The sequence below is a fragment of the Maniola jurtina genome, chromosome 10 (genome assembly GCF_905333055.1).
Source record: "Maniola jurtina chromosome 10, ilManJurt1.1, whole genome shotgun sequence".
NCBI lineage: Eukaryota > Metazoa > Arthropoda > Insecta > Lepidoptera > Nymphalidae > Maniola > Maniola jurtina.
The window spans coordinates 1768425-1790361 of record NC_060038.1 but is presented as its reverse complement, the minus strand read 5'-3'; the positions used below and the strand labels follow the sequence as shown (position 1 = coordinate 1790361).

General features: G+C 35.7%; 1 protein-coding gene across 2 annotated transcripts in view; it reads left to right on the top strand.

The window, feature by feature from the left end:
* LOC123869126 overlaps positions 1-21937 on the top strand; it is a 119573-nt gene that overhangs the window by 11785 nt on the left and 85851 nt on the right. The window contains exon 1 of one of the 2 annotated variants that reach the window (XM_045911875.1): positions 5876-6267. The exons of the other annotated variant lie outside the window; for it this stretch is intronic. Coding sequence (XP_045767831.1) covers positions 6213-6267 — 55 coding nt within the window. The 5' untranslated portion in view covers positions 5876-6212. Of the gene's footprint in view, positions 1-5875; positions 6268-21937 lie in introns of those variants that run through there. 2 annotated transcript variants of the gene reach the window in all.

The following is a 21937-nucleotide window of genomic DNA, read 5'->3' as shown; positions in this document are numbered from 1 at the left end:
CTTCAAAATGATTAGCGCCTACTGAGATTTTGCCTCTATCATTTTGTATGGGATAACCACTCATTTTAAGTTTGCTTTTACTTTGTGCACAAGATGAATAAATTAGTTTTATTTCTTTCTTCTTTCTTTCTTTCCGCGGATATAGTATGTAGCTACATTTAAAAAAAAATTATTAAATGTTCTGAGTTATAAGCAACTAGCCGATGCCCGCGACTTCGCCCGCGTAGATTTAGGTTTTTGAAATCCCGTGGGAACTCTTTGATTTTCCGGGATAAAAAGTAGCCTATGTGCTAATCCAGGATATTATCTATCTTCATTCCAAATTTCAGCCAAATCCGTCCAGTAGTTTTAGCGTGAAGGAGTAACAAACATACACACACACACACACACACACACATACAAACTTTCGCCTTTATAATATTAGTGTGATTAAAATATGGGGAGTCCTATCTGAAAATTTATGCATTATACATACATAGCATAATATATCTACGTCAATGACAGTAAATCATTATTATGACACTAAAAAGTAAAGAAGAAAATATACCTAATAACCTTGTTACTACAACTAGCTTATCAAAGTAACAAATAATAAATCTTAGTTCAATATTACCGGCTATTTTTAAAAACTAAATTGCATACACCACCGCTAGCAACCATTCATCCATTTAAAATAAAACAAAAAAAACTCGTTGCACGTTGGAAGTTACACATTTTGTGCTCTTTTTGCGTTGTTCACGTAGTGATTGTTGTCTCTCTCGTTGAACTCTTGTCTATGACACAAGAATAAAATTGTACAGGAAATTCACCTACAATCTATAAATTATTACGTTTTATTTATCAAGCAAAACATTTATTAATTAATATTCTTAATTATTACAGTATAGGTTAATTATTACACCAATAGTGATTCAATAGCACTTTGCGAAAGATTCTTATGACAAAAAATATTTTTTGTACTAGCTACTAGAACTACTAGGTATATGTATAATATTAAAGTAAAGTAGTAGTACGGGCATAGTACGGGAGTTTTAAAGGTACCATTCCATGGGATATCTTTTTCCAGGTCTTTATCTATATCCATGCAAAAAATTAAGTTGATCCGTCGCTAAGTTGAGGCGTGATTGAAAGACAAACAAACCAAGCCACTTTTAGTACGATTGTGGCCCAACTTGCCTTTTGTTTCTTGTATTTGTAGAGGACAATAAATTATATGATACGGGATATTGAAGATTATTGAGAACTAGCTGATGCCCGCAGCTTCGCCCGCGTGGGTTGGTCAGATCCTCTGCAGCATTAGGATTGAGGAGTTGGAATCCAATTTTTTTATGAAAAAATGTCACAAAGTTCCTCTATCGATTAAAAAAGAAATGACGCAAATCGGTTCAGAAATCTCGGAGATTTCGGTGTACATAGGTAGAAAAACACAATTCCCTTTTTGAAAGTCGGTTAAAAAAGTAGCCTATGTTACTCCCTGGCCAATTCTCTACTTGTCTGTGAAAATCCCGTCAAAATCGGTTCAGCCATTCCGAAGATTAGCCTTTTCAAACAGACAGACAGACAGACAAAAATTTTAAAAACGTGTGATTCAGTGTTGGTATCGTTCATATAACCATATGAGCTTAATATGAGGTAGTTATTTCGAAATTACAGACAGACACTCCAATTTTATTTATTAGTATAGATTCTACGCAGACTGTGAGCTACCCTGGGCTACCCTTCGTCGTCTTTCGTCTTTACCATTCTGCGAACTTCGCTCGTCGCATCCATACAATCTGAAGTATTCAATATAGCAAGTTTGAAGGCGGACAGAAATGGCGGTCAATAACGAAGTTTCACGTTAGGAACTTCCATGAATATTGTTAGAAGTTTTATTTCACGCGCTACTTAACTTCTTGAGCGTAACTTGATGAGTTTCTCTCTTTTCTAACATATTCGATATTATATTATTAAGCAAATGTTATCCATACTTCCATACTAATATTATAAATGCGAAAGTGTGTCTGTCTGTCTATCTGTCTGTCTGTCTGTCTGCTACCGTTTCACGGCCCAACGTTTAACCAATTCGGACGAAAGGTAAAGAGTTAGCTTATATCCCGGGGATGGACATAGGCTACTATTTATCCCGGAAAATCAAAGAGTTCTAATTCCTAAAGAACCATCCATTTAACCGATTTGTATGTTTGATACCTTACCTAGGTATCAAATTTCATACAAATCGGTTTCGTTCGATCGGCTTGCGTTTCTGTAATTATAACATAGACAACTTTTATCCCAAAAAATCAAGCAGTTCTCACGGGATCTTTCCTCACTCTCTTCTCTTTATCCTCTAGTAATATAATATTCAACAATGTGATTCTTTCTTTATGTGAAAAGGTCTTGACAGACAGGCAGACATACAGACAGGCGGAGAACAAAGTGATCTTATAAGGTTTTTTTTTTTCTGTTGGGGTACGGAACCCTATAAACATCAAATATCAGAATAGCTGATACTCTAAATTATAAATGGTTTTGTACCGAAACAAACAAGTGTGATGTTATCGATATGGCACACTTCCAATCGTCATTTACTATCCCTAGGTAATAAATAACCTTTTTATCTTTTTATTGCTGCCTACCAGTTATATCGGCTTTTTAACCCTCGAAGAAAAATGTAGCTGTAAAAATAAATTAATCCTTGTAAAGTTATTTGAGCATAATACAAAAAAAAACCCCAAAGTAGTTTAAAATTACATAAATGCGAAAAATGTGTCTCTTTGTCAGTTTGTCAGCTAAAAATTGACGAAAGAGATAGATAACTTGCAGCCCGGAAATGGGGAAGAACAGACAGATTATAGATATTTGATATTTGGTCATAGTTAGATCATAGATAGATAGATATTTGGTCTAGATTTTTAAAAATCTAGACCGAAGAAGTAACAGGGATCATCTATTAAGTACAAAGACGAGAGAGTGTTCAGGCGCAGGACCGAGGCTTTAATGCACGACGCTGCAATGCCGCCAACTTTTCAACTCCAACCTAGTATTGACAATTTTTCTACAGAAAAATCAAATATTTGGTTCAACCTTGTAGTAAGTAATTAAATAGCACTAGCTTTAAATAGCGGTGAAGGAAAACATCGTGAGGAAACCTGCATGCCTGAGAGTTCTCCATAACGTTTTTAAAAGTGTGTGAAATCTGCCAATTCACATATGGACCGCGTCGTGGACTATGCAATAACGTGGGCATAAACCCTTTGTATGCTGAGAGGAAACCGGTGCTCAGTAGTAAGCCAGCGATGAGTGGATATAAAAGCAAAAAGGCAGTTACGCGATATGCGTAGGTATTTTTCAAGTGGAATGATTGGTTTGTTTTCATAATATAAATATTATTTTCCCACATTTTTCAATTCCATACACAATGTTTATTGTTTTCCCAAGTGCTATTCAAACCCACATTTCATTATAATGGTCACGAAAAATGAAGAAAAATGTTTTATTTTATTTAATTAGACAAAATTGGAAACACTACTACCTATAAATAAATAATTTTCAGTCCATGATTCATCCATCAACCGCATGCTTGATGTAACAAGTATAAATTAAAAATTTATAACAACCTGCAACAAACAGATGAACCGATTTTTTTGGATTATAGCTAAGAACACTATCGATCATCTGTAACTGTGGCATGGTAGTTCTAAACTAATGAACCGATTTTAATTTAGTTTTATTTATTTATTTGAAAGGTGGCTGGCTTGATCGAGAGTGTTCTTTGCTATAATCCTAGAAAATTGGTTCAGCCGTTTCAAAGTCATCAGCTCTTTTCTACTTACTTTGACCTTCACTTGACGGGGGTGTTATGAATTTTTAATTTACACTTGTGTTCAAAATAAACTCCAACTTGATTCAAATATCAAGCGTCAGAACCTGACGGCAAAAGCTAGCTAATTTTGAAGTCTTTTCATCAACTACGGAACAATCACATTTTTGTCTTTGTAGAAGCTAATATTAATACTACAAAGTTGCTTAAAAAGTAGAAAAAACAAGCGCCTTTCAGCGTTGCACTCCCAAACAAAAGCTTCTTTCTTGGTAATGAGAAGCTATGTTACAGTACAGTAACTGTGTACCGAGAAGTTGTCTGGTAGAAATGATTATGTTTTTACAAAATATAACTTCTTACTTTGTGGATGCATGGGATAACATAGTTTTGTGATAACACTTATCGAGATATAGAGAGAGAGCGTGGGCTAGACCTTTGTCATTTTATAAAAGCTAAAAGTTTTTCTGCATATTGCCCCCAACACAGGGAGGAACGATCAGCAACTATAAAGTTCGGATCGTGATGGCTTTGAGAGATAGCAGGTAAAAAAGGTGTACAAAATCTAATGTCAAAGGATAAAGTGTAATTTTTTTGTATTTTCTTCGGTATATTATTAGAAATCACGTCATGCTAGAGTCGTGGCAACCCCTTGCGTTCAAAAGTTTAAAGGTGCCTGGCAGGCAAAAATGTACTTGGACGAAGTCGCGGGCAACCACTAGTATTATTTTAAATGAAAAAAAATGGACCTTTGGATGTTTATTCTCCTTCACGCCATTATGACTAAATCGATTTGGAATTATCTATAAGTTTTGTGCTCTGTGAGCACTGAGCACTAATTTTTGAAAATTCATCCCCTAAGGCGGTTGGTTAAGGGGGTGAAAGTTTGCGCGGAAGTTCTTCATTAGGTCTAGTAGGTATAATCTAATAGAATTTAATTAAGTAGGTCTCTATCAATTTCAATTATTTTTTATTGAACTACGAAATCCACTGCTACCTTACTTCGAAACGGTTAAACCCGGAAGAGATATAGGACAAGCCATAACTCTTTAGATAGCACTACAAAAGCTTAAAAAAAGCTGCTTCTACTAGCAAATCTACTTCCGAATTCGGATTACCGAACGACTCGACGTTCTTTGTTCTTATAACTTTTTTTTAATATTTTTTAAATATTTACTTTGTCCTTACTTACTTTCAAACTTATTTACTTTATACTGGCTCAGTGACCCAAACATATTTAAGCTCATATGCCATCAAAAGCTGTCAGTCGTGCTTGGTTCGCCCTCCCCGTAAGCCCTGGCCTCCAAGAGGACCTGGGGATGATGGTCCGTCACTCTCAATATGGTCCTCGCTCCTCGAGTTAACCTCTAACAGTGTTCAGGGGAACATAGTGTCCCAGTGGTGGTTTTGGTAGATACCCGTTGGTGAAGTAACGAGGAGTTGACGATCCCTTGTGCTCTGTCGTCAGCGGTGAGATGGAACTTCGTCAGGTTTTTAGTCGGTAGGAGTCCGGCGTAACCACTGTGCTCCCCCATGACCGGTGGTATCCATGATGGATTTTCCTTATGAAAAAAGTTTAACGTGCAACGCACTATACAAAAGTTATTTTTTGTATGGCATGTCCTTACAATTTTAATTAGGTTCAAATAAATATTATGTCACACAACTGAATATAAGAATTTATAAAAATGAATTTGTATTCATTTTTAAAATGTTAAATTCTTATCATCATGATCAACCCATTTCCGCCCCACTACTGAGTACGGGTCTCCTCTCAGAATGAGAAGGGTTTAGGCCATAGTCTGCCACGCTGGCCCAATGCGGATTGGCAGACTTCACACACCTTTGAGAACATGGAGAACTCTCAGGCATGCAGGTTTCCTCGCGATGTTTTCCTTCACCGTTAAAGCAAGTGATATTTAATTGCTTAAAACGCACGTATAAATTCTTATAATACGTACTAAATTGCGAATTCAGTTCACCAGGGACGCAAACATTTATGCTTATCTATTTACTAGGACATGGCTGCATTTAAATGTACACAATCAGTGCTAGAGGCTATTTAAACGGTTTCAAACGATCCGTCCCGAATGGAACAAAATGCCACAGCCAATAAAAATTACCATTACCCAGTATTGGAATTAGGCAGTATTCCTGTTATTGCTATTGTAGCCGGATTGCCGGTAAAATTTGACACTAGCGAAATCCTTCAGGCTTCAGGCCTCAGGCTGTTCAGTGCTCTATCACCCATCGTAGAGGAAGGACGTGTATGTGAAATACGAACTTGGTTCCCGTAACACGCGATCTTACGATGTTTTGAATGCACTGTTGATTGTTTAATTTTTTCAATACATTGGACATTTTTATTTTAAACGTATTTTTTTTAATTAGTGTTGTGCTGTGTGGTGGCAAAATGGTGTTCAATGGAATTATAACGTTTTCATCCGTATTTTTGTTCCTGTTCCAAGGTAAGTGGGAGAAAAATGGTGCCAGCAATTTCACACTACGTTCTCGGAATATGGAATTATTATTATTTGTGGCGATTAATTTTATTCCAAGTACGTGTTAAATAGACTATATTGGGAATGATTTAAAAGGTTATTCTGAGCGTTTATCTATGCTTTTACATTTATTCTAATTGAAATAAAAAATGTGGGCACAGCTAATTTATTAATTATTACATACAAGAACAAAACGTTCCTGTATGTAATAATTAATTAAGGGTGTATGTTGGTTTAGGTCTATATTCTTTTTATGTTTTAATTAATACCGAAAAAAAATCTAAGCAAGATTTGAATCTTTCTCTCTTTGGCAACAGATGCGATCTGCTTTGGCCGCGATAGCGTAGGGATATAGGTTCAAATTCCACCTAGATTAAATTTTTGGGCCGTTTACTTAATTAATATAGCGTAGATAATTATTCAATATCTGAATTAATATTCTTCCCTAAACGGATACAAGGTTTAATCAAAATTTATCCGGAAATATTCTAAGGAAAAATGAATACAGCTCCGATAAATTTTCTTATTTTCCGTAGAACAGTGGAATTTCTCCAGAGAGCAATTATGAGTCTGTTAACTATTATATTTTGTTCGTATTTTTATAAGCTTTTTAATTGATTATCTATATCTACCTTGTTTTACCAATGAATTAACTTATTATCACCGCAACGCCGCCGAGTCGTGGTGATGACCTAGTGGCTCCTAATCGGGAGGTCCCCGGTTCGATCCCGGGCACACACCTCTAACTTTTCGGAGTTATGTGCGTTTCAACCAATTAAATATCATTTGCTGTAACGTTGAAGGAAAACATCGTGAGGAAACCTGCATGCTTGAGAGTTCTTCATCATGTTCTCAAAAGGTGGGAAGGCTGCCTATACGCCAGCGTGGTAGGTTATGACCAAATACCTACCTCAATCTGAGAGGAGACCTAATACTCAGTAGTGATTCTTATCACACTATCACACTAGTATTATAAAGGAGAAAGTTTGTATGTGTGTGTGTCTCTGTGTGTGTGTCTCTGTGTGTGTGTGTGTGTGTGTGTGTGTGTGTGTGTGTGTGTGTGTGCGTGTGTGTGTGCGTGTGCGTGTGTGTGTGTGTGTGTGTGTGTGTGTGTGTGTGTGTGTGTGTGTGTGTGTGTGTGTGTGTGTGTGTGTGTGTGTGTGTGTGTGTGTGTGTGTGTGTGTGTGTGTGTGTGTGTGTGTGTGTGTGTGTGTGTGTGTGTGTGTGTGTGTGTGTGTGTGTGTGTGTGTGTGTGTGTGTGTGTGTGTGTGTGTGTGTGTGTGTGTGTGTGTGTGTGTGTGTGTGTGTGTGTGTGTGTGTGTGTGTGTGTATGTTTGTGACTCCTTCACGCAAAAACTACTGGACGGCTTTAGCTGAAATTTGGAATGGAGATAGATAATATCTCGTATTAGCATATAGGCCACTTTTCATCCCGGAAAATCAAAGAGTTTCCACGGGATTTCGATAAACCTAACTCCAAGCGGGCGAAGTCGCGGGCGTCAGCTAGTAATAACTAAAAGGGTGATAGGTTGATCATAACAATGATGATGCTGGCTTCATAGGAAATATTACAAATATTCACATTAAGTATAAGTATAGATTGTTACGGCTTCACGTATTTAGTCTAATGGAAATCACTCACGATATTTTAACATCTTCGATTTCGCAAGCACATAGGTACGTCAATTTTTAACCCCCGACCCAAAAAAAGGGGTGTTATAAGTTTGACGTGTGTATCTGTGTATCCGTGTGTCTGTGTATCTGTGTATCTGTGTATCTGTCTGTGGCATCGTAGCGCCTAAACGAATGAACCGATTTTAATTTAGTTTTTTTTTGTTTGAAAGGTGGCTTGATCGAGAGTGTTCTTAGCTATAATTTAAAAAAATTGGTTCAGCCGTTTAAGAGTTATCAGCTCTTGTCTAGTTTTCTTGTAGAAAAAAAGGTTAGATAACCGTTAGGTTCATAATATTATGTCAATAGACAAATGTCAAGCTGTCAAGATGGACGTTGCCTAAATACATAATTATTTATTTGAAAATGATGTTTTGGAAAACTCAAATACTTTGGATCGTCGGGGGTGTTATAAATTTTTAATTTACACTTGTTGTTTCTTTATTATTTGCAGTTTCGTAGTTCACGGATTGAAATTCTGTCAGCTTATAAGAGGCATTGTATATTAGCACGCCATACCGGAAAGGGGCGTTTATTAGAGGAAAATGTAAAGCAAATTCGCGAACCTTGTATGAAGGTTTTTACACAGTACGACTAAAAAGCGAAGCATACTACCACGACCTAGACCAATCAATGGCCATCATGATCAACCCATTGCCGGCCCACTATTGAGCACGGGTCTCTTCTCAGACTGAGAAGGGTTTAGGCCATAGTCTGCCACGCTGGCCCAATGCGGATTGGCAGACTTCACACACCTTTGAGAACATGGAGAGCTCTCAGGCATGCAGGTTTCCTCACGATGTTTTCCTTCACCGTTAAAGCAAGTGATATTTAATTGCTTAAAACGCACATAACTGAAAAGTTAGTGGTGCGTGCCCGGGATCGAACCCCCGACCTCCGATTAGGAGGCGGACGTTCTAACCACTAGGCTATCACAGCTTACAATGGCCATATTGCAGGGAAAATGAAGAAAAAAAAAGAAGAAAATACGACTCTCTAGGATCGAAGTTGGCTTCCGATTTCTCTAATTTAAGAACTTATAAGCAAAGCGTTCCCAAAAATGTATGATAAATTCATACGTTCTATATTCTCTGAACATTATGAAAATAAACAAAAAGTTTTTAGGGATTAGCTTTAGATAACTGTGTTACATACTCGAATTTTTGTACCATGGTTGATATACTTTTTTGCGAAGATAAATATCATTATAACTTATGCATTTTTCTTTTTAAATTTTACCAATCCTCAATTTTTAATTTTGTAGCCCTTTAGAAACTCAAACATCAGTTGTTTGAAGCCAACTCAACTATCAAGTATTTAAAATATGGAGTTTTTAGATGATAATGGAAAACAAAAACATAAAAATCACTCATTAAAAAATTTCGAAGATGAAGCAAACCCAAAATTCATAACCCGCTGTCTACAAATACGCTCAAATCCTTTGAGGCATAGACGCCTACGATTGTCTACGCCTCAACGGCTTTGAGCATAATATCCGTAGCAGTCCGACACGACTTTCAACTTATGCTAATCTTATCGTAGTCGTGTAGTCTAAACACGATTTATTCCGTGCATGCCTTTGGCGTTTATATGAAATAGTGGACCAACTAAGGAGATTTCAAAATTCTCTCTCTATGCTCCCTTTATTTTTCGAAGCTATCCCCAGTTTTATGTGCAACCCGGGATTTTAAAAGAAAAAAGTAAAAGACTTAGTTTGGCGTGCGCTCCTAGCCTGCTCTTCAATTAATACTAAAGAGGATTTTTTGGAAATTATCGGACTTTAATGCTTAATGCTTGGTTAGTGGCTTTTATTTTGTTTAATTGCCGATAGTTTGGCGTTCAGTTCGAGTTCGATTACGAATTTTACGATTTCAATTATTTATTGTAAAGCCTAAGGTATATAAAACGCGTGTCGGCAATATGATGCATTTGCAACTACATATATGGTAGGTTGTAACACTAAACATGCACGAACAGTTTGAGAACATCAAACGGTACCTAACGCATGCTCGTTTTACAGTTTGAATGCTATCATTTCCTTGTCTTATTATACTTAGTCTTTCATTTGTATCTCAATTCTCAAAGTCAAGAGTGGCTGGAGTGGGGGCACCAGTTGGTCCATCTCGTATACAATCTTAGGAAGATGGGCTAACTTTCTTACAAGAAGCCATACCTTATAGCGGAGCATGTAGTTAGAGGACAATTTACTCCAGGACGAGCTAAGCGGGCGTCGCTCAAAACAGACCCCGATGCGTTTTTAAGAGATCTTGAAGAAGATTAGAAACCTCTTAATCTACACTGAAAGTGAACATCGAGGGGGGTTTGAGGTCGTAAGATTCTTACATAACCCGATTTCTTCCCCTGAAATTCAAATATTTTGAAGAGAACTACCACATAAACAAAAAATCGTCCAAGTGCGAGTCAGACTCGCGCACTGAGGGTTCCGTACTCGGGTATTTTTCCCGATAAATCAAAAACTATTATACATGAAAATAAATAAAAATCTGTTTTAGAATGTACAGGTAAAGCCCTTTCATATGATACCCCACTTGGTATAGTTATCTTACTTTGAAAATTGAAACACATTTTAATTTTTTTTTACTGATGTTATCACAAATTCGTGGTTTTCAGATTTATTCCTGTATTTGTGCTATAAGACCTACCTACCTGCTAAATTTCATGATTCTAGGTCAACGGGGAGTACCCTATAGGTTTTCTTGACAGACACGACGGACGGACGGACGGACGGACGGACGGACGGATGGACGGACAGACAGACAGACAGACAGACAGACAGAAAACATAGTGATCCTATAAGGGTCCGTTTTTCCTTTTGAGGTACGGAACCCTAAAAAAGGAGATGCATGGAGCACGTTGCAGTTTCACCGCGATCTGTTTATTTCAATCTTAAAACCGGGAAGCTATGAAGGCTTGAATTAAAAAGTAATTAACTCATTACACGGCCAGGCATTATCATTCGGCGCTCTTTAATGGAAATCTCGACAATGGGACGCAATTAGAAGACTCAATTATCGCGTCCGGTATAAAGCGGAATGTTCTGCTATGAAAACCTACATTGCAGCTGGTTACTGGTTAACTTATTATTTTAACTATGTCTATTAATTAAACTACAAAGGTTAAAAGTAATGTAACTATGAGTGTTAAATATATCCAAACGTTGAGCACAGCTTTCCTGTATCATAAATCAATGAGGGAGTCAAAGATATATAGCTGGGACAAATTCTATTACAATGCAGGTTAGGGAGTTGCATATTCTAGAATCTATTCCGATAGGTACATAAAAGTTACCTGGCTATATATTACTTCAACATAAAACATGTCACATGTAACTGAATTGAAATCATGATACTTAATATGAAGTGTTCACAAATAAACAAAGAATTGACTGACTGCAATGCAATAAAGAAAACCGTTGTTGCTAATTCTTGAATTACGATTATTTATTAAACACTCAGCCATCACAGACTTTCTATTTTGAGTAGCGAAATTTAAAAGTAATTAACTCACTACACGGCCAGGCATTATCATTCGGCGCTCTTTAATGGAAATCTCGACAATAGCACGCAATTAGAAGACTCAATTATCGCGTCCGGTATAAAGCGGAATGTTCTGCAATGGAAACGTACCTACATTGCGGCTGGTTACTGGTTAACTCATTACTTTACTAATGTTATCTATTAATTAAACTATGGTGGTTAAGGGTTAACTATAGTCTAAATGTTTGCCTTTTACATATTTCGATAACATCAAAATGTTGACCCTGTATTTCAGATAGAGCCAACGATGTAGAACTAAGAAACATTGTACTTTATTAAAAGTCTTATCCAGGCGGACGAAGTCGCGGCCATCAGCTAGTTATACCTACCCACCTAGTGATAGTTATAACTTAGAGGGCAAATGTTTAAAATTACTTAATTATTTAAAAATACAGAGATACTTGGTCCAGAAATTTTTTGAATTACGATTATTTACTGAACACTTCACAGAATTCGTATTTAAAGTTCCTAAATTAAAAACAAATGAACTCATTTCCTGTGGAAACTCTTTGATTTTCCGGGATGAAAAATTGTCTGTACCTATCCGTCTCGCATTGTACGCTATCTATGTACCTAATTTCGTCAAAATTAGCTAATTGGATGGGCCGTAAAAAAGTGACTCGATTTAAAATAATTTTTAACTAGTGGTTCACCCCGAACTAATTAATAATGCAAGAAGTTAACTTCACTATTATTTATCGTGAAGTTTTGTTAAAAATACTGATGCCCATTAAAAATGAAATGATTTCGTTTCTTTATAATGTTTATCAAATTTTAGTATTTATTGTTCAATTGTGGGTTATTACTGCAATTAATTATACACAAGTTTCAGTTTCTAATATAAAGTCATTTTTGATATAATATAGTGTCGACTTCAATTATTTATTTATTTATTTATATAATTTAAAAGAAAAGTGAGGTCTATTTTTAACCCCCGACCCAAAAAGAGGGATGTTATAAGTTTGACGTGTATCTGTGTATCTGTCTGTGGCATCGTAGCTCCTGAACTAATGAACCGATTTTAATTTAGTTTTTTTTTGTTTGAAGGGTGGCTTCATCGAGAGTGTTCTTAGCTGTAATCCAAGAAAATCGGTTCAACCGTTTGAAAGTTATCAGCTCTTTTCTAGTTACTGTAACCTTCACTTGTCGGGGGTGTTATAAATTTTTAATTTACTGGTTTTCAGTTACACTATCTGTTGTGGAAGAGAGAAATTATTTTATTTAAGTAATTCCTACCACAGCGCCGTGTTTAAATATGTATTTTTTCCACGTACGCACAACATTGTGCACAAATTGTACGTATTATTTTCATTATTCAAATTTTTCAACGGCATAATTTGAGCGCTTCTATATTTAGAACAATAATAAATTCGCTGAGTACATAAACATTTTTTCTACAGAAAAACTTTTTTTATTGTTACACCGAGAATTTGCATGATTTTCTCCTTTCAGTAGCGTTTTTTAAAAGAGAGATCTTTTGCTTTATCGATCGCTTATTAAATCAGAAAACTGCAAAATTCCAACTGAAATCGGAAAAGGAAGAGTTTTTCCTTCTGAAAAAAGAAAATTTCGGAAGGAGAAAATCAGAAGGAAATTTAGGTTTATGTCAGTATTTGAGAAAAATTCCACATACACACAACACAACCATTTAAGAGAAGTTTCCTTGCGCGCCCCGCAGAGCTATCCATACAAACGTAGTTTTGCTCTCATTAGAATATTAATATATCAAATTCTATGAAATTCTGTAAACACGTTCTAGAAACAAATATTTGTACAGTCGCATCCATGTTTTTCCAGGTTTCTGTAAAAGCGTGTGTTCTGGTCTCAAAGATTTAAATATTTAGCCAAATGAGAATCAAACTACGTTTATATCGAGCGCGCTACGAATAAACTCCTCTTAAAGTTAGTTAAAAAATAAGTTGTATTTAATTAATAAAACTAAAAACATGACTGCTCTACCAGAAACGAACTAAAAATACCACCATATTGTTTTTTTTTTAATTACTTATAGCCGTTATGGGAGCCGGGATGATGTAAGGATTTTAACAACATACCTACCATACCTACATACAAATCAGTAAAAATTTGACGCGTTGAGGTGGAATAAAGAAACTCACATACATAAATAAACATTACATTCTTTTCGTGTGCAGTCGTTATAATTACGACAGTAACTCAGCTTTTAGGGTTTCGTGTCCGAAGGGTGCCAACGGGACACTTTTACTAAGTCTCCGCTGTCAGTGTCCGTCCGTCTGTCCGTCTGTCAACGGGCTGTATCATAATAACCGTAATAGGTAGAGTAGAAATTTTCACTAAGTGCGTGGTTATTACAACAAATAGTAAAAATTTCAAAATGGCAAATGGAAGATATAAAATAATTAAAATACCGGCCAAGTGCGAGTCGGACTCGCGCATCGAGGGTTTCGTACTCGGGTATTTTTTCGACATTTTGCACGATAAATCAAAAACGATTATGCATAAAAATAAATAAAAATCTGTTATAATATAATGTACAGGTTAAGCCCTTTCATATGATACGTATTTATCTTAATTTGAAAATTGAAACACATTTTAATTTTTTTTAATGATGTCACCACAAATTCACGGTTTTCGGATTTATTCCTTTTTTGTGCTATAAGACCTACCTACCTGCCAAATTTCATGATTCTGGGTCAACGGGAAGTACTCTATAGGTTTCTTGACAGACACGACGGACGGACAGACAACAAAGTGACCCTATAAAGGTTCCGTTTTTACTTTTGAGGTACGGAACCCTTTATGTGTGAGTCCGATTCGCACTTGACTGGTTTTTTTTTAAATTATGAATGTCCTGTTTTTGCTTTGAATCGCGTACTTAGGAAGTGGTTTTGGATTTACGGCAGCGTACTTATCCCTATTTAATGAAGCCAGCGAGCACGCTAGGTATATTAATTAATTCTCACACTAGGTAAGTACCTTAATTAATTCCAATACCAAAATAACTTGATTACCTACGTGTCCTTAATTACTAACATAATACCTTTGAAATATTCCGCGACGTATATTTACACAAGACTTTACTTTGCATCAAAGGAGCCTTTTTATAAGTGCCTCGTGTACGACTCTTGCGTAAGAAACTTGAGTGTATGTAGAAATGGAATAGAAATACAAATAAATTAGTTATTTGTATTGCCATACCATTTCTATCTATGTCGAAACTTATCTGATTTGAATTTTAATATTTACTATTTACTTTTAAATGTGCTTAGGTACCTTTATTTTGAAGCATATCACTTGACAGTAAGTTTATATAAGTAGTATAGAAGCAGGCGTTATTTTGCGGAAGTCCATGATATACAAGGAACCAAAAGTTTAACTTGCCATAATCCGCTACACCAAAGAAATCCGTATGATGCATCATGCAGCATGCGACGTGCACGCCCGCCCTCCCACTGATAAACATGCAGGAAAAGCCAGCCACCAAGCAAGCCACACGCAGCACCACCACGCAGCACCACACACGTTTCGCCCCGACACCGGAGCATCCTGAGGAGATGTAGACCTTACAATGCCTAATTGCAATTAGGTATTGTAAGGTAATTGTTTATACAAGTACTTATTTGTAAATAAAATGATGCAGCTTTTTCACTATTATTACCTTATATTAAGTACCTAAAGTGTATGGATTATGAAATCTTTTAATGTATCTATGTTTTCTCTTCTCTCAAATCGACACTTAGCTACTTTAGGATAAGTTCTTTATAATATCAAATATTCATATTCAATTTATTTTCATTGATCACTAATTCCTGACCTCACTGACCGTTCGCTCTTATTTTGCTCTGACTTAAGTCATTTAAAACGAGACAGCATTATACCGCTGGCATAAATCTGTCTCATTTTATTTTTAACTTAACAGGGCTGTCTCCGTCACTTACTCCATCATACAATCGTAGTCCCAATTTCATTTGAATATTAAGCAACCAAAGTCCATGAAATTTTGCAGACATATTCTAGAAACTAATAGCTGTGCCTGTGGTGTTTCAGATTTTTCTAAAAATAAGTAGTTTTAAAATTACAGGGGTTTAAAGGTTTGTATGTGAATTTTTAAAACCGCGTAACTTTGAAACTGAACATTTTAACGGAAATCTGGAAAACCACAGGCATAGATATTAGTTCCCGGAACTCACAACTGTTTCTACAAAATTCCACTGAGTAAGATTGGTTAGTATTCCAATGAGAGACGAACTACGTTTGTATGGAGCGAGTAACGGAGAGACCCCTCTTAAGTCTAAGCAAAGTCAAAGTGCGCTCTATAGATTTAAACCTTAGAATATCGCAACCCCCGCGCTAACCTGGTGCGGGGTAGCACGTGTGCTTTCGAGTGTGCAGGGCACCTCCCTGCCTCATACCCCGATTGCCATCTTGACCTGTCGCGTACTATCAATATCTTTCTAAATAGAAATATTATCTAGTATTGTTGGCAAAAAGTGTTCAAAGAAGATGTCAGCGATTATTTTCCAACAAAAGCTTTTCTTTTTTTTACGAAAATGTTCACCTTTCAGAAGTAGGGTCTTCCTTTTAGCACATTTCACCTCTTTTTTGCTTACGTTTGAGTGAAGGAGATACCTACTTATTAAGAGATAATAATATCTTTTTCATAATATTTCTACCTACTTGATTACTAGGTTATCTGAGGTTATCAATGTGACGCGTTTAGTTAGTTGGATTTTTTTGATTTTGTAATCGGAAACGGTATTTAATTTTTCTGTAGTTTTTTATGAAGTGGACAAAAACAACTCCCAAAAAATCTTTATTACCATTTCTTTCTCGGTACATTACAATGAATAAATCTATCCTTCTCATATTTTTGGCTTGGTTCTGACTTCTGCCCTCTATAAAACATTGTTACTTACCTATTAGTTTCGTTTAGAAAAACATTTTCTTTCCTTGTCAGTTGTCAGTAAATATTAAATTCAGTACCTATACAACATTAAATCATCCAGTAATAATATCAAATACAAAATAATGATGTTGGCGTAAATTAATATCGTTGAGACGAAAGCGCTACTCGGAATTGTATTATTTATTTATGAGAGTGAACGATGGTATTATTTTTAGACAAAGGGATTCAGATTTTTAATCTCTAAGACAGTTTTCAATTAACAAAGTATAGTAAAATAGCCAAATATTTCAAAAGGTAGGCAGCGCCTTGGTGTCTACATGGAGTGCACTATACAGTGAGCGAGCTTCGATTTTATTTGCCTGTACTCTCAATAATGTGTTTCGAGTAGCGAGGGTCTCTTTTATGCAGTGAGTACTGATACTACCTATCATTGAGTTGTAGAATAATAGAGTAGCAGACCTCATACATTAACTGACTGAAAGGGCCCTAATAATTACAAAGTCTGGTAGAAATAAACATTTTTAAAACTTATTGCCCTCTAGTGATAAAACTAGCAGAAGTCAGCTATCATTGCCATTATGTCAGTCTAAATGTTTTAAAATTAACAATCTTTGTACCAACCAAAACTTGCAAAAATCTACTTGCTGCTAATTTAAATGACTTATCAGACTGACTTCGGCAAGTTTTAATGTAGCTGGTGAGCCATTGTTTTGGGAAACGTAATATTTTAACACTAGCTGACGCCCGCGATGTTGTCCGCGTGAATTTAGGTTTTTGGGAACTCTTTGATTTTCCAGATAAAAAGTAGCCTATGTGCTAATTTAGGATATTATCTATCTCCATTCCGAATTTCAGCTAAATCCATCCAGTGGTTTTTGCGTGAAGGAGTAACAAACATACACACACTCAAACTTTCGTCTTTATAATATTATAGTGTGAAGTGTGATTGTTATAATATTGTCATAGGGATTGCGTCATACCATTGATGCTGGAAGAGCCAGCCTTACGGTCATATGATAAAGTAGAGATATTACTGAAAGGCAGAGAAGAAGATACAAGGTCAATTTACTGATTGATGAAAGTCTAGTTTTCTTGAAATGTTGACCACACTGGCAATCGAGGACGTAGCTATTCGACATATTAGCGTTATTCAAAGACCACTTCACAGTAATTCTTAAGGCGTTGACCAGCGTAATTCGGTGAATCTTCATAATAATGCATACTTACATAACCAACCAGTTATCACCGATAAAATCATCGTAAGAAGCAAGTCAGTCTAAAATACGACTAGTCTAATTGTTTATGGATCGGCGAGGCCGTTTTGTGGAACATCACTGCCTCTAGAATACGCGATATCTCTCAGCTACCTATGTCAAGTCATTATTTTGTACATACTTTAAGCTCACTGAAATATCTGTTGACCTAAAAACTTGCTGACACATAATCGCTTTATGTTTTTTCGAAGACTCCTACATTAAAAGGTGAACGCATTATTGAATATGTATATCTCATCTCTCCTTAGTAGTTTTCGATCGATTTTTAGGGATCCGTACCTCAAAAGGAAAAACGGAACCCGTCTGTCTGTCTGTCTGTCTGTCTGTTCGTCCGCCCGTCCGTCCGTCCGTCCGTCCGTCGTGTCTATCAAGAAACCTATAGGGTACTTCCCGTTGACCTAGAATCATGAAATTTGGTAGGTAGATAGGTCTTATAGCACAAGTGCAGGAATAAATCTGAAAACTGCGAATTTTTGGTTACATCATTTAAAAAATAAATTAAAATATGTTTCAATTTTCAAAATAAGATAACTATACCAAGTGGGGTATTATATGAAAGGGCTTTACCTGTATATCCTAAAACAGATTTTTATTTATTTTTTGTATACTTAATAGTTTTTGATTTATCGTGCAAAATATTGGAAAAAATACCCGAGTACGGAACCCTTAGTGCGCGAGTCTGACTCGTACTTGGCCGGTTTTTTACTGGTACGGAATCCTAAGAATATCACTATGACCAATTTACGTTACGCAAAACAGTTTACGTAGGTACGACTTTCATACAATTTTCCAACCCTCATTCTACCCTCTTAGGAGTGAGACTTTTGAGATGAATAAGCTCTAGAAGTAATCTACCTTCTAAATATTCTAAACTTCTAAATAGTTTATAATCACGAGGTGAAGCACGCTTGCTTTATGCCTAGTAGACCTATAATAGAAGATGCCTATTAACTATTGACTTGAAGATACGGTATATAAAAGTGGAGGGAAAAATTTAAGCCTTTCTTTATATCCTGCCAGGACTGTCGTAGTTGAAAATAGATAAAAAATTACAAAATTCCTACCCAGCATTATCATTTAGCGGTTTTAATGCAAAATTCCACAATGGAATGCAATTAGAAAATCCAATTATCCAGTAAAACTTAACGCAGTGCCATGAAAATGCACATTGTGGTCGGTTAAAATGTAATAAAATTCTAGAAAAGCCATTATTTATATAGGCTCATTTAACTATGATTTCAACAGTCAGTAAATAATGATCGTTTATATTACATATTATAAATGTAAAAGTGTTCTTTGTTCCTTCAATTACGCCACAATGGACCAACAACGGATTGTTGATTTTTTGCACGAAGGAGCTAAAGACCTGAAGGGTGATAGGGGTTACTTTTTACAGATATTTTCTGTTAGGTGCCTACTGCTTGCTTACTTATTTTACTAACCCAAAAAGAGGGGTGTTATAAATTTTACGTGTGTATCTGTGTATCTGTTTGTGGCATCGTAGCTCCTAAACAAATGAACCGATTTTAATTAAGTTTTTTTTGTTTGAAAGGTGGCTTGATTGAGAGTGTTCTTAAATACAATCCAAGAAAATCGGTTTAGCCGTTTGAAAGTTATCAGCTCTTTTCTAGTTACTGTAACCTTCACTTGTCGGGGGTGTTACAAATTTTAAATTTACACTTGCTTAGAGTGCTGTTATGCTCATCTGAAAACTCTGTAATTGGATGGGTTATCAACTTGGACGAATTAACCACTCGTCCCAGGTTATCAATCTTTAATGGTCGAAAATTAGAATTTACCTTTTTTCGTTTCGAACCCGTCCGAGGTTCTTTTACAAAGGTCTTTTCGATAGTTGAAACGCTAAAACGTTTCAAGTCGTCTGTTCCGTCATTGCTACTAACTTGATATGAAATTACGTCAACCCTAGGGCTAAAAAAAATATGCTCGTAGATTTTAATTCAAAGATTAAAAAAAGAAAATATGAAATTCCTACATCTCTTTAATAACACATAATATCATATTTTATTTAGTGCAGTGCCTTATTAGTGGTTTCAGTAATTTCACGTTTCTATTAACACATTTAATGAGCTCTTACTCATCAAATTTTTTATCTTATTCCACGTGTTTTTTTTTTATAATAATGGGGTTTTGTGTTGAAAATAATGTGGAGCATTTTTTTAGTAGTAATATTATAAGGTAATAGACGTTACTGCGTGATTAATGGACGAACCAACAAACAAAATTTTGCAATGTTATGTTATTTGATTTGCATTCTATTTAATTATAACAGTGATTTTTTTATAAAAATGTAATTAATATAGCTAATATTTATTTTTTTAAAGAGATTTCATTTACAAGTTATGTTTTTCATATATTTTATATTTTTTAACCCCCGACCCAAAAAGAGGGGTGTTATAAGTTTGACGTGTGTATCTGTGTATCTGCCTGTGGCATCGTAGCTCCTAAACTAATGAACCGATTTTAATTTAGTTTTTTTTTTTGTTTTAAAGGTAGCTCGATCGGGATGTTCTTAGCTATAATCCAAGAAAATCGGTTCAGCCGTTTGAAAGTTATCAGCTCTTTTCTAGTTACTGTAACCTTTACTTGTAAGGGGTGTTATAAATTTTTAATTTACACTTGTTTATGTATAGATCCTAAAGGATTCCTTTTTGGCTGCAGATTCGATATCCTAAAAAGTAAGTAGCGATCGTTTGTAAAATAGAGTAGGTTAAATCTGGACAATTATAAGTAGGTACTAGAACAATTATTTGAACCACATTTTATTAGAACCTATTTTAGAGCTCTGAAGAAAGTAAATACTCTATTTTCATGAGATATTTCTGGGCTGAGTATGAAAGTAGTATGAAATTCTTTTCAATGTTTTATATTTCATATTATATACTGGCCAGGGTTGTGTTGTTCCCACGGGATTAGAATTGAAAATGACGTGTAATAGCGTCCTTAGTTTTATTTCAGTCCATTCTTTGTATTGTGTGGTAACATAACCAAATAGGTTTGTATGACAACGGTAAAAGTCTAGTGGTTATTCGGAGCTTCTCGGTCACAAGTGATTTGTCATCAGGATGCAATGTTGGTTAAATCCAATTTGAACGAAACATAGCCAGAAAGGATGCCATGTAATCAGTTTTGAGGCCAAAAAATACTGCAAGGCTACATAATATACAATGCTGAAACCACGATAGCCAAACGGTTAGGATGTCCGCCTCCTATTCTGGAGGTCGGGGGTTCGATCCTGGGTACATTAACTTTTTACCCGACTACGGCAAAGCCAAAAGGAAGGGTTATGATTTTAGCAGTCTATGTATGTATGTTTGTATCCAGATTCTGTGAGTTCCACCATAGTGCCTAAGCTACTGGGCGGATTTTTATGAATGAGATGTCAATTGATTCGTTGTAAAGGTCCGGGTGACATAGGCTATATTTTATACGAAGAAATTGACCTAACGGATGTTACAACAAAAAACCAAGGAGGTCTCCAAAAATTTTTTTTGGTTTTTGTGTCGAGTGGGATGTCAAATAAAAGAGGAAAAAATTCTGAGCTTATGAATATAAATGTAAACCAACATTAGAATATACCAAGCGAAAGAAAAACAATTTTACTCTAATATTTCAGCGTTTATTAAGACGATCGCAGTCGGGTTTTAGTATTCAACTTTTTTTATTTTATCAGAGTTATATGTGTTTCAGGCAAATAAAATATCACTTGCTTCAACGGCCAAAACTTTCTCATTCTGAGAGGAGACCAGTGCCCACAAGTGAATCGGCGATGGATTAATGTCCTGTCTATGCCTAGCCTATGTCCTTCCCCGGGATGTAAGCTAACTCTGTACCAATTTTCATCCAAATTGGTTAGGTACACTGTTGGGTCGTGAATAGCTGGTAGACATACAGACAGACACACTTTCGCATTTATAATATTAGTATGGATAAAGACCGATAGGATGATAATTTATAAAATAGGATAGCTGTTTGAAGGTATTTCAATCAGAGTAGATTTATACACGACAATGCTACGTTTCTATTAAAACAGCAATTTAGTCATACCTACTGGTACAAACGGAAACTCTGATTCCATTAAATATGTTAGCAGGAACGCGAAATACCGAAGCGACTATGTTGTTTCTATCTCCTCTAAGCAAATATGTGCTAACTGGGACTATAATATCATAGATGTTACTTCCGTATGTAAGATTAGACATCACTTTGGTTGAATTACCTACTTTTTATTT